Raw genomic sequence first — 16,146 nt, 5'->3', positions numbered from 1 at the left:
CGACCACTCCGACCCCAATAGGTTGAGTAGTTGCTGAGAATAAGGACAGAAAAGTTGCCATATAGCAAATACATAGGCTCTTCTACCGTGATATCTCTTTGAAAGGGTAAATCAGCTCGCCTTGGGTTAACACCCTAAAGCTCTCAGAGCGATTTTACGGAGGGCATTACGATAATGGCGTGGTGCAAAAGACGGACATGTCCAAACGCGAGACTGAGGAAGATGTACACTTCGGCTTTGAAAGTTTAGTTTTTAATACTCTGACAATTGGTTTCTCAAAGTGGAATTCAGAGCGTTTACACAGCACGAATACATACAGGTATATTCTATATACACTAAAAAAATCTGAAGCGCTACATTCTCGCAAAGCAATTCAGAGATGCAATTGCCGCAACCTCCAAAGAAGCTCGGTAAGGACGAGGTAGAATATGTGATATATCTAGGTTTTACACGTATTGCAGTGATTGACTCTTCTAAGTGCTTTGGGGGAAAGTAGACACTCCAAACTTGTTAGAGTGCATTGAATAGACATGTATATATTCAATTACATATTTGTGCAATTTCATTGAATAAGGAGCGACAGTGATATAGTCGGGAATCGCGGCGCCCTGCTTTTTTAGGTTGCCGGTGACTGGAGCTGTCCTGGTATGGCATCGCGATACCATGCTTTCATCGCCCAAAGATGAGGAGGATATCAGTAGGGCCCTGGTAGCTGCGCCTAGCTGTAGCGAGGCCCGAACGACGCATGTTCCGTTGAATTCTTCTGGCTTCGGGTTGACGCCGCGTAAGGAACGGTGAGTTGGTAGAGGACGACGCCGTAGCCGAGCGAGGCGGCCAGCAGACGCGACAGGCACCGGCCGTCGGGTTTGAAGAAACCCAGGGCATCGGAGTAGTCGCGCAACAGCGGTGCCATGTCGTGTCCGCCACACGCGGGCATCCGCGCCCGGACCGCGTTGGCCAGGCTTCCCTCGAAGGCCTCGGCTGCCCAGGCCACCAGGGCCAGGGTCCACACGCTGTGAACCATCTGGGACGAGAGAGTGTTCCGGTCTCCAAGAGTTCCGAAGATCTTCAAATGGGGAGTTTAACCCATGCACGATGCCCGAAGCGCGTGTCTGACTGGCGTGTTTAAGGTCCTATTCTGCCCATGCATCGAAGGGAGTCCTGAAGTGGAAACAAATGAAGTCACAGAAGCCGGAGTGCCATGCTGTCGGGTGCTACCATCTTGACGGTTTTCTGTATAAGTTCTGGAAATAAGCACGAGAGAACGCGAGTATCGCTGTCGTCGCGGCGTCTCAATTTCTGGCTGCTCAAGAATACGTCTGCTGTCGAGCTGGGGAGCGATCTGCAGTAGGCCACGCGTCTGCTGCGTCTAAAATCGCTGCTGTGACACCGTCAGGATCGTGGCCTGAGACAGCATGGCATTGTGATGATGTCATCAGGCAGAAATCGAGGGACCAGGTTTGTGGAGGTGGTAAACAGAGTGTCGAACCGATATTTTTATCGGTTCGGTTCGGGTTCGGGTTCACGGCTTTTGGTTCAGTTCCGGTTCAGTTCCGGGGCGCAAAAAATAACGGTTCAAACCGGTTCGAACCGGTTCGAACCGGTTTGAACCGCTAAATTGAGAATATGTTTTCCGCGTTGTTCTGTCAATAGGCACTATTTAGGCCGTGAAACTAACTACTGTAAACGATCTGATTTTTGAGAGGACATATTTTTTAGAATTTCACGAATCGCCTACAATTCGCGAAAAATGGGTCCCGCGAACAATTTCGCTAAAATGTAAACACATTGGAATTTATATTGAGATTCCACCGCGTCGAGAAAATTACAACCCGCGAATTATTCCGAAACTTCAGCTTTGACCTAAATCGCGAAATATTGAGCCCACGAAAAATAAGTCATTTACAGTATATAGTTTTCTTTTTTTTTTATCGTTTGTTCAATCCAGTTTTATTTTCAGGTACCAAAATTATAAAATTCTGTTATTTATTCCTACACAACAAGAAAAGAAAATCTACATTAACATACAAAACGTCGTGTTTATACGACTCAACATCCCTTCGTTTACCAGAGTCACATACATTGTACCTGAATCGAAATGTTTTCGCGAAGTGAAGTAGGTTGCCTAAAAAAACCGTGATTGGTACAACTTTGTATCGCAGTATTAGAAGTTGAATCGTTGTTTTGCCCTTAAACTAAGGAATTAATTACAGTGAAGAAAATCATGAAATGGGCACCTCGTCGCCATATATATTATGATATCTGTTTTACGGAATACGTTGCACAATATATATATATTGACAAGACGACTGAGCTTAAGACAATATAATTTTCAAAATGTCACGAAAGTCACGAGACAAGCCCTTCCAGTCTATATTTTATAGATACACTAAGCGACGATCACAATGCTTGTTTTTCTAACCAGCATTGTTTGCTCTCAGCACCATGATGCGGGCGACGAATCATGCAAAAAGGAGTGGCTGAAATTGTTCACTCTAATCTATGAGCACCTTCGTACTGAGATCGAATCTCACCTAAAACAGTGCTTACTCATGTAAACATTTTCTTATTTTGGATAAACTGGCATAGCCGGTTGAGGTTTTTTCTTGACAAGATGCCGGTCAATTTAATTTGGAAGTAAGCATCACCCTCGCTAATTGATGATTTTTGTTAAATAGAACAAAGTGGTATTTCATGCTCTACTCAATTTGGAAGCTACTTAATTGGACACTTTCTTACAGTTTGCGTGTGTAATCGTCATAGTTCCACCATTTGTTTCAGTATATTTTGTTTTGGTTCGACCCACAGACACGTAAAAGTTCTGTTTAACAGATAAAAGACGCGATAATAAACTTCTATATATTTGAGAAGTTATATATGCGTGAGGAACACATAGTTATTTAAATTAGCTTAAAAATAAAAAATAAATTATCTAAAGCTTTCCCAAATCACCTATAACGTGTCTATAGAGGATTAAAGCGCCGAAAAAGATTTGCAGAACATCTTTTAGATAATTTAAAGGCGCATTTACTAATATATCTTTGAGCTGAGGATCTTTTATTTATGCTGCCAAATCTTCAGACAGGAATTAAGTATATTTTTATTATCATCGATAAATTTGACTTTATGAAGTTCACATAACCGCCTGAGACCGACACGGAAGGACGATACTCGAAAATACGCCAGCTGCATGTTGAGTCTTCGGAAACGTGCTTTTGTTAGCTGTTTTGCAGTGTAAAATACTGGGTTGCAGGGATGCCAAAAAGCACTGTGGTCACATGCTATATCGGAAGGCAAATACGCGAAATGTGCAGAAATAAGGAGATAACACGTTATTTTTCTAAATAATCCCTTACACAATGCTTTACTGCAAAAAGAGATGCATAGAAATGCATCTATTTTTGCAGTATTCCTAATTAAACATAAATTGCGCGAACGGCGAACGAAGATTCTTAGAATCCTAATATAAATCACGTTTGGGCATTAGCTTGCCTCAGCTCGAAACGTCGCGAGATACTGCCTCGGGACGCTAATGTTATCTTAGGTTTTACGTTCACTTGTTTTGGAACCATACTTCACGACTCTGTTCTTTATCAGTCATGTGCTCCAACATTTCACAAGGCTGCCGTATATCATCGCGAGACTGCTATAAATACTACACAACTTTACACCTTGGACGTCTAGTGCTAGTGTTGCGAACGTCGCACTTCACCAGAAAGCTGAAGTATTTAACATGGTTTGCGCGTGACGTAATCGCACTATATACTGGTTGTCATTGCGAGTTGTTGTAGCTGAAAAAATCAAATCCGGTGGGGCAAAATGCACGCTGCAAAAGGTTCCCACTCTGTGCAAGCTATGTATTTGAGAGGCACATATTTTTCTTGTTGGTGCATCGCCGTTAGGCACGACGCGAGTATCTGGCACGACGAAAACGTGCTTTCTGGCAAGAGTGTTTTCACAAATAAAAGTTGTACCAACTACCCATCTGTCACTATCGTTTCCAGGCCACGCTTTCTAGTCTGCGCCGAAAATGCGGGGCAGAGGATTCTTTACGACACATTATGTTTTAAAACTACACCCCCTCCCCATTCCCTTTTCTTCTTTAGTTGCTCATCAAGATACTTTTTATTCCTCAGGGGTTGCCTGCTCCGTATTGGGTGGTGTTCATTCGACAATTATATTTGTGTCACTTGTTAACAGTAATTCTTCCCTGCTTTTACTATGCACCACACTGTGAAGTTTAAACAAAATACAGGGCGGTCGAAACTTGGAGAACTTGAGAACGACACTCCTGTGAGACTTAGAGCGGCTGCCAACGTTCGGCTATCCCCGTGAGGCCACTAGGATCTTTCTTTTCAGGTATCCCTCCCGTACACACTAATAGTTCTATGTAATGTCGGACTAATACGTTACATTTAGACCTTTTAACACTTCTATTCCCGGTACAACTTTCTGAGGCCGTTCAGCAACAACGAAAACATGTTTGGGAGCCTCAATGGCGTGCATACATGCAAAATGGGTCGTACAGCATTTTTTTTTTTACCTTAAGTTGAATAAATACCGCTAAGATGTAATCCCTGACGTTGATAACTTGCAAAACCATCCATTAGTTTGTACCTCTGCGAAATGGTAGACGCACTCGAAAGAAAGAAATGAAACGGCTTTCCCCTCCTCAACTCGCAATTAGAACTATCAGCCACGTGATCTGATCCTAATATATACACCGTCAGTGTTTATCATAGTCATACGGAGGGTTGGCAAAGCATAGAGCATGGGCTGATCTTCAGATATAGTTTTAGTTGGGCTATAATGCCCGAGCCCTACTAAAGTGACAAACAGAAACAAACGACAGCGGCAAGCCTTAAACCAGAGTATTTCGCGATTTGACAGGCTTTGTAGAATAAAGAAGGCTATGCTCAAACACGAGCATCATGCACACGAGGTTACCATTTGCAGGCTTGTAAACACTCGTGCTAACTTTACGAGCACCGAACAACTCAAAGCAGTATAAACGTATACCATCGCGAGCATGCGGCATGTGTCTGAGACTTGTCGCTGTCGTTTTTTTTTCTGTTTCTAGTTCTAGTGGGACTCGGGCCCATCATAATCTTTGAGTTGAACACGAGCTGTTACCCGAATGTTTGGCGATGCTGGTTGTCATGAACCAGAGCATTCGACTCGGGATCATGACAATCGGGTACATCATGGTGTCACGGGACTCTCAGTGCGAAGTTGTGATGTCATTTGACGTCACGGTATCAACAACGTTAATAGATATAGCGACGTCCTCAATTTGAATCGACTTAACGCGGTGAGTCACGTGACGTCACGGGGTCACGTGATGTGACATTACTTTACAGCATGTCTTGACATCATGACGTCACGTGACGATGTGACACATGCCTAATCATAGTGCCAATAAGAAAGTGCCGCAAAAACCCAGGATTTATTATACATTGCAATTCTGTATATGACGATTTGATCAATATGTAGAGGAATACACGTGCCACTTTTTTATTCCCAGATATAAAATTTGTAATACTAACAAAAAAAATACCGTGAACCGTTTTGAACCGGTTACCGTTATATTTTTTTCCGGTTCAGTTCCGGTTCAGTTCCAAGATGGCGGCAAAGATTTCGGTTTGGTTCAGTTCCGGTTCGGCTAAAAATAACGGTTCTGTTCCGGTTTTCGGTTCGGTTCGGTTCCGGTTCGACACCCTGGTGGTAAACACACCAGTCGGAGACACATTCCATGGCACCATATTGAAAGTTACTTGTATACTTGTCCACGGAAGACCACCACTTGAACGGAGAGCAACCGGTCAGAAGGAGAGCTCGCGGATATTCGAGATTCAGGCCTCCCGCGCAACTCACTTGGTAGATTGAGTAGAGCAGCAGTGCTGACAGCTGTCTGGTGATGTTGATGGAGTGCATGGACTGTCGAAGCGCCACCGTGAAGCCCACGGCGGTGTTGCAGGCCCAGAGAAGCAACGGGAACGCGAAGTGTCTGGCCAACCTCCTCCGACGCCTGAACATCGACAAAAGGGAACACTGTGGTTGGTTCAGGAGCTCGACTCGCAGGGCTGCCAGGTCCAGGGCGTATTGCAGAGCCAACCAGGAGATGAGGGTGTTGGCAGCCATGAAGCTTTGAAAAGAGAGGGGGGAGGGGAGAGAAGGTTACCACCTATTGTTCCGAATGACAATTGATGAGGCGACGAAAACGGCAGCAAACGAAACCTAAAAATGGAGCGAATTTGTGCCCAAAACAACATAGGAAAAGGCTAGCGTCACAGGTGTTGACGGCGGCGAAACAGCAGGATCGAACGCTGGGGCGAGACTGACTCCGTTAATTAACGAATTTCAATTAATTAGACGACTTATCGTTACGATTAGCCCCCTACAATATGTCCCCCTGGCCGTATAACTTACCTCCACAAGCGGCATAAGTGTAACTTTCACGGCTTTTTTTAAACAAATCTGTTAAGCTTAAAAAACACCCTGTATATATATACAGGGTGTTTTTTAAGCTTAACAGATTTGTTTAAAAAAAGCCGTGAAAGTTACACTTATGCCGCTTGTGGAGGTAAGTTATACGGCCAGGGGGACATATTGTAGGGGGCTAATCGTAACGATAAGTCGCCTAATTAATTAAAATTCGTTAATAAACTTTTTAATTAATGAAAATAGACATATGATTACAGTTAGAAGCTTGCTCAGCGTCATCAAAAACCAGTAAATCAGTCCTTTCCAGAGAGACTTTCGGCGCGTGAGAAGCGTAGTATCGTACTAAAGTTGCCACCTCGGTGGCTTCGAGGCGAGAGCGCCGGCCTACGGGTCCCCAGGTGGCGGGTTCGAATCCCGACCGAGGTGCCCGCAATATGACGGAGGCTTATTGCGGAGAAGGCGCCGTGTAACCGAGCTTTCGGTTGCACGTCAAAAGATCCCCAGGTGGTCGAAATTAATCCTCAGTCCTCCGCTGGGGCGTGCCAGATGCCCGTCGTAGGTTTGGCACGTAAAACCCCCAAATTTGACTTTTTCGTACTAAAGTTACCACTCGTGGAGCAGGTACAAGGCTGGGGCTAGATAAGAGACGGAAAAATCGCAGGGGCGCCTTATCGCAACCGCTAGCTTTGTACCTGCTCCACGAGTGGTAACTTTAGTGCACACCTACGCTTCTCACGCGCTCAAAATCTTTCTGAAAATTACTGATTTAGTGGTTTTCGATGACGCTGAGCAAGTTTCTGATTGGAATCATATGTTTATTTTCATTACTTAAAAAGTGAATTAACAAATTTGAATTAATTAGTCGACTGATCGTTACGATTAACCCCCTATAATATGTCCCCCTGGCCGTATAACTCACCTCCATAAGCGGTATAAGTGTAACTGTCACGGCTTTTTTTAAACAAATCTGTTAAGATTAAAAAAAAAAAAAACACTGTATATATATAGCCTGGTGTTATATATAGACTGACGAAGGCCATACTCTGGCCGAAAAGTCGAAGAATAAACCGTCCGTTGTTGCTGTTTTCACCAAGGGCTTTCTTTTCTTCTCAGTTATATATATATATATAGATACATTTTTTTTTTTTCACATTCTTTTCCACGGTGTATCGCAAAATCAAAATGCCTCAAGAGCTCTGCTCTATTTTCGCATTACAGAAAAGCGTAAACGCCTGTAATTTTTTTGGCAAGAACAAGTAAGGATGAACACCAGCATCATGCGATGCCGTCATGTGCAAGCCATGTTTTGGAACAAGTTGACAGAAGTCGAGATTTCAGAAGACACAAATCCAACAACTTCAGCGGAAGTTGAAGAGCCTTCAGTGCCACAGTAAATAGCCGTTGGCACGGGTTTTTGTTTTGGCTAGGGCCACTCAACAGCCTACGCTTAGGAGTACTGACGTTTCCCCGACAGTCTTGCGGGTGCCACCATTTTAATGCCCAACGCAGAACGGGCGCAATTGACTATTGTTGTGATTCGAAAATGCGACTTCCTTGGCTTCAGACATACGGACTCGGTAATCACGGGCGATATCGCTTTGCACTGTCGCTAACCGTTTCCAGATCTCCGGAAGACTGAGAAGTCTTTCCTGCAATTTGAAATAAAGCTTCAGATAACTGGCAAAAACGAATTTTAATCAACGAGGTGGTTGTAGTGTCGTCGCTCTCAAGTGTATAGGTTATTAAATGGGTCTATGTTTACTTTCCGAATTCATCGGACTGATAGAGAAGTGGAAGGGCAAGTTGTTTCCTCCGCTCTAGCAGGCTGTCGATAGAGAGGTTTAGGGAACCGTTTTTGCCCATCAAATGTTGTAGGATGGGCCTTACAGTATGAAGTGCGCTTGTGCGAGTCTACTGTGGTGGCGCATGCGTAGTGCAAACCGGAGAAACTCATCGTACCGTAGCGGATGTGTGAAAATGGTTTCTGCGGACACCCCTCAAGTGTGTTCGAAGTAGGTTTTTCTCATGTGCCTCAAGCACGTCTAAAAACAGTTTTTTTATGACCACGTGACAGGACCATCATACAAGGAAGAAACACGCCTCAAACACTGTCTTCAGACTGCCTTTTGTGTGAGGTATTAGCGGTGCGAGCGCGGCTTAGAAGACGCGAGTAGACTGCGGTGCGCTACCCGATGTAGTCTCCGACGAAGATGGCCTTGGACAAGGCGCCATGGTCCAGGTGCTCCACGTCGACGCAGAGGAACAGCATGGTCAGGATGGCCTCGCTATTTTTCCACAGGAGGGTCAGGAATAGGTGGGGAATATAGAGCACGGCGTACGCCAGCAGCTCCCAGTAGCAAGACACACGAAGACGACGGCTGAAGCTGTCCCTGCGTAGACACCGCCAGCAGGTTTTACGGCGCACTGCCTGACGAGTTTGATTTTAGGGTCGCCTTCTGTGACTGGCATCCATTTAAGCTATTTAAGCTTATTCATACAAATAAAAGATGGTCCCCCTTAGCCCTTAAAAGAAAAGACAATAGGTTTTTGGGCCGTCAGACCAGTATTGATATGAATGTTGCTTAGCATTACGCCCTCGAGCATAATGTACCCTAGTTACCTTCGTATCTTCAGAGGCTGAAGGATACCCCTTGAATTCTGACATCCATGGAAGTAGCATGTGTAGAACAAACAAAAAAAAAAGAAAAACTCTGCAAGCACGAAAGGTGCTTTGTTGTTTTTTCGTGGCTGTTAATTTTGCATTTCTGCCGTAGTGCAGCTCTATTTGATTTGTTTTTTTCACCGATTTCCCAAAACGGCTCATTCCTCCTGCTTGACAGGCAGGGGCCTTACTAAGCCGCTGCGCACGTTGTTTTAGCTCCCCTCAGGCAATTTCCGAACGACTCATCTGCGTACTAGGAGGAGTCGCTCGCAAATAATACATACTTCCCACAAAAAATGAAAGACGTTTATAAATTTCTGTCATGCGAACGTAGAGCGCAGCTCTTGAGGTATTTCGATTTTGCGATATACCGTGCTAAAGAATTTGAGAAAGAAATATATATATGTACAAATATAGACTTCACGTGATTACGTAAGTCAAGTTACCAGGTAACCTGACGTGATCGCGTAACTTCACGTGATCACTAACCTTTTTTCTGCACGTAAACTTACGCGGCTACGATCACGTAACCTTACGTGGTTATCTGATCACGTAACTCACGTGATCACGTAACCTTCTTTCTGCACCCTCCTCCTCTTCCGCGTCCTCCTCCTTCTTCGTACCCTCCTCCTCTGTATCCTCCCATCCTCCTCTTTTAAACCCTCCCCTACTACTCCTCCGTATCCTCCTCTCCTAGCCCTCCGTGCCCTCCCCCCTCCTCCTCCGTACCCTCCCCCCTCCTACTCCTCCGTACCCTCCCCTCCTCCTCCTGCGTACCCTCCTCCTCCTCAGTACCCTCCCAACCTCCTCCAGTTACGCCGACGGCGACGTCAACGCCGATGCCGCAAAACACGAGAACGAGCGCTTAAAGGCCCGACCGCACTAACGTCGCGGAGGCCTGCCGCGCGCCGCTGGCCGCCGCGGGCTGACGGCGAAAACCAGTTTTCGCGCTCAGCGGTGCGCCGCTGGGCGCCGTCAAGGCAACCTGCACGTACGCGGTTGAGGTCTCGCCGTTTCTCGCCGCAGAAGAAAGGAGCCAATGGGAAGTGGCGTAGATAGTGGCACTGCGATGTCATGGCAACGTCCGAGGCGCTTCTCCCTGCGTCTTTCAAGTTGCAAAGGAGCGTAGCGATTTTTTTCGTTTTGTCTGCTATCCCTATTTCCCCCAATGCCTTTCCCAGCGGAGTGGTTCCTCGAAGCTGTGCGACAGTTTTCCTTTTTATATGACGAGAAGCAGCCAGACTAGCTAGATAAGGACGCTAAGAACAACCGCTAAATTATCGGAGATTAATTTGGAATAACAGGTGAGTTTCTCCGTGGCACTTGTCGCATGTCTTCTGCGTTGCGACGAATGTCGTGTTGATTTGGTGACATTTTCGAAAGTAGCCTTCATCTCTGGCGCGCAGCCGGGGCAGCAAAGCAGTGACCCGTTCCTCGGTGTTTCGGTAGCACCAACTCGGCCGGACGCAAAACCTGCGCCTTCTTTCCTTTAGAGCGCGGCGACGTCGCAAGATCAACAAGCAGGCTATGATGATCACAATCACGCTGATCATTAGGTCATCATCGACACCTACCGGGCAGTGAGTGCGGTATCGATGTTTATATATTTGAAAAAGGAGAGCCGAAACGGAAGAATCTAACGAAGAGCAGACGACGAAAGAGCGAGAAATCCGACGTGAGGCGCGCGCGCGATGTCGAGAACGCGAGTTTTAGTGCTGTCACGTGACGCCCGCAAAACGGAGGCCAATGTGGCTTCCTCGCGTTGGGACGCCGGGTGGTGGTGCCACCCAGCGGCGCCGACTGGCAGCGCCGTTGCCGCTAGTGTGGTCAGGCCTAAAGAGCTGCGCTCTAAAATTCTGTATAATATAGACCATTCCATTTAGCGCTCTCTGGGCGGCACCATTTTGTTCGACAGCAGCGCCCTCTCCATACATCCGGGAAATTCAGCGGGTTCGGCGGGGTAAAACGAGAGAGAGGGCACGCGCCCGACTCCGCTAGCAGACGACAAAACGGGAGGTTGCCATTCTCCATCTTTGGGCTGTATCGGCGGGCTGTACGGAACATTGAACTCTCGCCTGTGGCTGCCGTTGTGAAGTGGTTCGCGTTCTTAGAGTAGTTATGGCTACTCCAAAATTAGCCTAGAGCACTCTGTTGTTCTACTTCGGTAAATGATCAACTGCCATATCTTTTTTCCGTTACTTAAATAGCAATTGAGTCAGCCGGCAGTACTACCCTCAACTACTGCGTGTATTGCGGCAGGAGTGCACGTTTTTATTTATTATTTCAGACATCCACTCATGGTCGCTAAAGGCCTACACCAGTACGAACTTTGTATAGCAAAAAAGGTACAGCCACCGGATTCACTTTTCACCAAAGAGACCGGCCAGTCTGACACAGTTTTCCCTATTTTTTTTTTATTTGCACGCAGATAGCAGCCCAATTGGACTCTGTTAGTCTTTTTTATCTAGCATAGTAATATACTATAACTGGAATACCAAAATCTGCGCTTGAAATTCCCAAAATGACCCGATTTTAAAAAGAGTTTATACGCCAGCCAGATGCTAGGTACTGACCACTCGGCGGAGCAGACGACATTCGGGCGAGAGGGGGAGGGCATTTTTTTTCTCTTTTTACCCTCTCTGCTATGACCTTAATGGAACGGTCTATATCGGCTACGTCATAGGGCACCAGTCAGCCCATGAGCAATACAGTAGCGTGCGAATAATACAAATTTTCCTTAAGAATCCCGGATAATTGGACACATCATATGGCATCAGTCCGCCCTGGGCATTACAGTAGAGGACGGCACATCAACCCTTAATCTGAAACTTACCTCACGGGACGCTTAAGGTCTGGTGGTGGTCTGAAGCAGTAGATGGCTCCGGAAACAATAGCGACGACCTCACGCACCATGGTCATCAGGTTGTCAAGCACCGCCACCTGGTCCCTGTCTTTGCCCCAGCACAGCAACGCGCTGGTCAGCCGGAACGCCAGCGACGGAACCGGCAAGCCCAGGGCGAGACACCAGAGGAATCTCTGCGAAGCCTTCAGCAGGATGTCCGTCTTGTTGCCACCGGACACCCGGGTCGGAGTCATGGCCATCGCAGAGACTCTGTCATCCGTCGCCACCGAAGAAGGCATCAGTGTGGACATTCCGTGCTCAATATGAATGACCTCCTCTTTAGCCTGAAGTGGCCGCTGGACGGAGAAGGCTTCCCTGCGAGAGAACATTGTTCACAAGGGCGGAGTCCATAGAATGCAAAACTCCGCGACACTGTTAGCGCGAACATGCCACCGCCGGTTTTATCTGTTTGTCTCTAAGTATTGAAGAACAGCCATCAAAACTACTATTAGTGGTGGAAATTTCTCAGTTCGAGTACTAACCTAAGGGATACATTTTGATTACCGCAGGTACCTTATGGAGGAAAAATGCGCAAAATTCCCAAAGCCGTCGCTAACCGTGTCGGGCTGTGTACATCTCAAATAAATCGTTGGTAGCCGCTGTAGTTTTTCAATAGAGTGATAAGAAAAGAACTGGAAGCTCTAGAATGTTCATAGGCCAGATATTGGTGTGCCTTGTAATTTTGCTTACGCGGTTTACGAGTGGAAACCTGACGTTTCCAACCTGTGCGTCACGTGGCTAAAAATAATACGTGATAATACGAAAACGCGTTGGAACATCGCCCGTTGATATCGAAACTAGCAGTAGAGAAAATTACGTTCATAAATATTTTATTCTGTTACTCGAACGTTGCCTTCACGTGCTGATTGGCTGAGGTGTTGAGGTGTGCTAATACGCTCGACTACCGCAAACTACACCACGGTAATCACTTCAAATCTCACAGGAAGTTTAAAAGCATGCAATTTTAAAAATCATATCAGGCGCCATTCGCAAGAAACTTGAGAAGAACAGGCCGTATTCATCCACAAGGGTGCAGTCAGTGAATGTTCCAGAAGAGCCCACATCTCAGAGCCTACCTAAGCTGAGCTGCAGATTCTTCAGCATTATAATGAAGTTACCGGACAAGGTACATTTGTTTGGTCCCTCATAAAGAAGACGCAAACGCAGAATCCTTGGGATATTGTAAAAAGCGATAATTTTAAGAACAGAGACGTGATGGAAGATGAGTTTTAGTTACCCGACGCCAACAGTCCTGGCAGGTGTCTAGCCCGCACGGGGAATGAACGTGACCTTGTCGACTGAACTGGGCCGAAGAGACTTTGCCAGACGAAGTACAAAGCCGTGCACGCGAGGCACTTGGAGCACACCAGCAACGGATGATCGACCAAGGTCTGTTCGTGACTCATTAGAGCGTCTGCAGTGATTGATCGCACGAGTTTTTTCTAGCCAGCTTTACAGTTGCACGCCGTTAGTTTTGCAGACTACAACACTCCGAAAGTAGTTTTTCTGTATTAATCAAGGTCATTCTTTGTCCGCGTCTTGCCGTCGTGTTTTGTTTCTGATCACAGAGCGCCGCACTGTGTAGTGGTAGCACATTCACCAAAGCGAAGCGAGAGAGCTTTGTTCGTGTTTCGAGCTACAAATACAGGCCTTTCTCCGCTATCGAAAGGAAACGAGCTTTTTGGCAACACAAGCAGTTTTCTTTACTGGCAAACCAAGCAACCCAAAGGAATATTTTTTTTTGGCAAACCAAGTAACCCAAGCAACCCATGGCGTATGTTCCTATAAGGATGCTTGTGTTCCTCACCTGCTGTGGTCCATGGCCCACAGAGAACCATGTATAAACAACGAGACCTGTTTCACGTCATCGAACCTGGCGGATTGAGGCGACAGCTACAGTTAACATAATACTAATTATCCATTTATTTTCATCACATAATGGGGCGACCGAGAAAAAAAGCTGCCTACCGGCAGCTTGACGAGTTCTCGGCTCCCTTACAGTGGTAGACGGTGGTCATCCGAAAACAAAAAATATGGACAGGTATCAAAGGGCGCATCTAAGAAATAAATACAAGAACAATCTAATTTCCCACCGAAAATTGCAAATAAATAAACCTGTAGCATAGAGGTAACATTATAATGAATAAAAATGAAAGCCGTTTACAATTCCCTGTAACGCCGGTTAGAGCGCAGCTCTTGAGGAGGAAGATAGAAGCGTACTGAGGGATAGGTGACTCCTTGAGGTCACGTGACCTCAAGGGGGTTACGTGACCTTGGGGGGTTACGTGACCTCAAGGGGGTCACGTGACTTCAGGGGGTCACGTGACCTAGGGGTGTCACGTGACCTCAGGGGGTCACGTGACCTTAGGGGCGTCACGTGACCTCAAGGGGGTCACGTGACTTCAGGGGGTCACGTGACCTAGGGGTGTCACGTGACCTGGGGGGTCAGGTGACCTCGGGGGGGTGACGTGACCTCCCGGTTACGCCGACGGCGACGGCGACGCCGACGCCGCTCAAGCCGGAAACGGGCCCCTAAGAGCTGCGCTCTAAAAAAACATGTTCTGTTCTAAAAGTACATTAAAATTGTACATATGCAAATCACACTACATTTTATTTAGTTCGAATGTACTTGAAAACATTGTATGTAAGGAAAACATATATCTATGTAGGGAGCAATGAACTATAAAAAGCACAAAAATACATGGTATAAAAATATGCGTAAAGAAACCTTAGGTTTCGAAAAGTTGAAAAAAAAAATCACTGTTGTTCGCTATATGGACATTTAGAGCTTTTGGTTGTGTGTATTTGAGCATTTGGAATCCATAATTTGCTTGCATACGTTCACCTTCCAGTATTCGATTTTTTGGGGGTTATGCAAGAAGGATAATATCTGGTTAATAAAACAGGGATGTTAAGTTCTGAATGTTTTGTCTCGATTCCGATAAAAATCTGCGGCTAGTCTATAAGTAAAGACACCGAAAATTATAATAATAGCAAGTCGCTGAAATAAGGGCAACGTATAGGGATCATGAGAAGTACTACAAATGCAGCGTACAGTTATCTTTTGGAGTATACGCAATGTTTCTAGGTGTTTAGCTGTTGTTGTGCAAAAGACAAGATGGCATATATCGTTAGGGTTGTTAGATGACCCGCAGCGGCCTCTAAGAAAACGATATTGTTCGACTAGGGTTTTAAAGAAGGACGTGCCGTTTAGAAGGATCCCGAGTTATCGGGGATCGAACTTCCAAAGTTCTCAAGAACTTCGTAGCCCCCCACTTGCCAGGTACCCGCACATTGCGAGATCAAAATTCTATTAGAGGAGGTCTATAGTGTGGAATCCGACTTGCCTTACTGCACCACGAGGTCGATCCCACTCCGTAGCTCGATGTTGAGGACTGCTACGGCCGGGTCCGTCCGGCGGCTGCCGTGGACTCCGAGGAGAGGATTCACTCCAAAACACAAAGATACTGAAGAAGCGGGTTTATTCGGCTGCTGTGCCACCACGCTGTGCCCGTCGGCCAAACTAATAAAAGAAAAGAACGGAAAAAGGTCGGCGCTGTCGCATTAGACAGATTCACCTGAAGGGGGCCCACGCTGCCGCATTAGGCAGATTCGTGGAAACGGGAAAGCTCCAAAAAGAACGAGGTTTCGTGGCCCAGAGCCTTCCCCGACCAGCCCGGGCCGCCGTTCGCGGCCGCTTATCTAGCCAGCGGAAAGTGGACGCGCCCGGGGTAGGTAGTGTGGCTTATCCCGCAGATGGGCCCCGTCCACAATCATTTCCGAAGGGTGCGCCGGAGGCACTTTCACCCAAAAGGGCGTGGGAAGACACGCCCTCTTCGAGGAATGCGGCCTTACCCCCGTATCCGGGAAGACGTCGCCATAACGCTCCCACGGCCTGCTTGTGCTAGGCCTAGATAGGGAGACGGGAAACACGTGGTTCCCACAATGGTTTGCAGCATTTTGTAAAGTCCGATCTCTTTAGTCTGCAAAATGTGTCAGCTAGAACATCCGTTTTCTGAAAACGTGTCTTTATTCTTCAAAACTTTTGCCTTTTCTTGTTGCAATTTTGAATCTTTTTTTGGAAAGCACCTTCTAATACGGCTTGTGGCCCTCTTGGAAAAAATATAAAACTAAAGTT

At 46.4% G+C, this 16,146-nt stretch overlaps 1 protein-coding gene across 1 annotated transcript; it reads right to left on the bottom strand.

Annotated features, from left to right (window-relative positions):
* Positions 1–669: 669 nt before the first annotated feature.
* Positions 670–12,096, bottom strand: LOC8031687. Its single transcript, XM_029993489.2, has 4 exons — positions 11,940–12,096; positions 8,634–8,834; positions 5,875–6,145; positions 670–1,024 (listed from the first exon to the last, which is right to left on the bottom strand). Exons 1-4 carry the CDS (start codon positions 12,023–12,025, stop codon positions 719–721), a joined length of 864 nt encoding a protein of 287 aa, XP_029849349.2. The 5' UTR covers positions 12,026–12,096; the 3' UTR covers positions 670–718.
* Between the last annotated feature and the right edge of the window lie 4,050 nt (positions 12,097–16,146).

This window comes from Ixodes scapularis, unplaced genomic scaffold (assembly GCF_016920785.2).
Source record: "Ixodes scapularis isolate PalLabHiFi unplaced genomic scaffold, ASM1692078v2 PGA_scaffold4__175_contigs__length_147842914, whole genome shotgun sequence".
Taxonomy (NCBI): Eukaryota; Metazoa; Arthropoda; class Arachnida; order Ixodida; family Ixodidae; genus Ixodes; species Ixodes scapularis.
The sequence above is the reverse complement of the archived record's forward strand: the minus strand, read 5'-3'. Positions and strand labels throughout refer to the sequence as shown.

Bases quoted from the DNA above. Each gene is read 5' to 3' on its own strand.
- LOC8031687 (XM_029993489.2), bottom strand. From the start codon at position 12,025: ATGACCATGGTGCGTGAGGTCGTCGCTATTGTTTCCGGAGCCATCTAC. The intron at 6,146-8,633 runs GTAGCGCACCGC...CTCTTTTCAAAG, and splicing joins TTCGTCGGAGACTACATCGG to CTTCATGGCTGCCAACACCC. The intron at 1,025-5,874 runs GTGAGTTGCGCG...CTCTCGTCCCAG, and splicing joins TGCTCTACTCAATCTACCAA to ATGGTTCACAGCGTGTGGAC.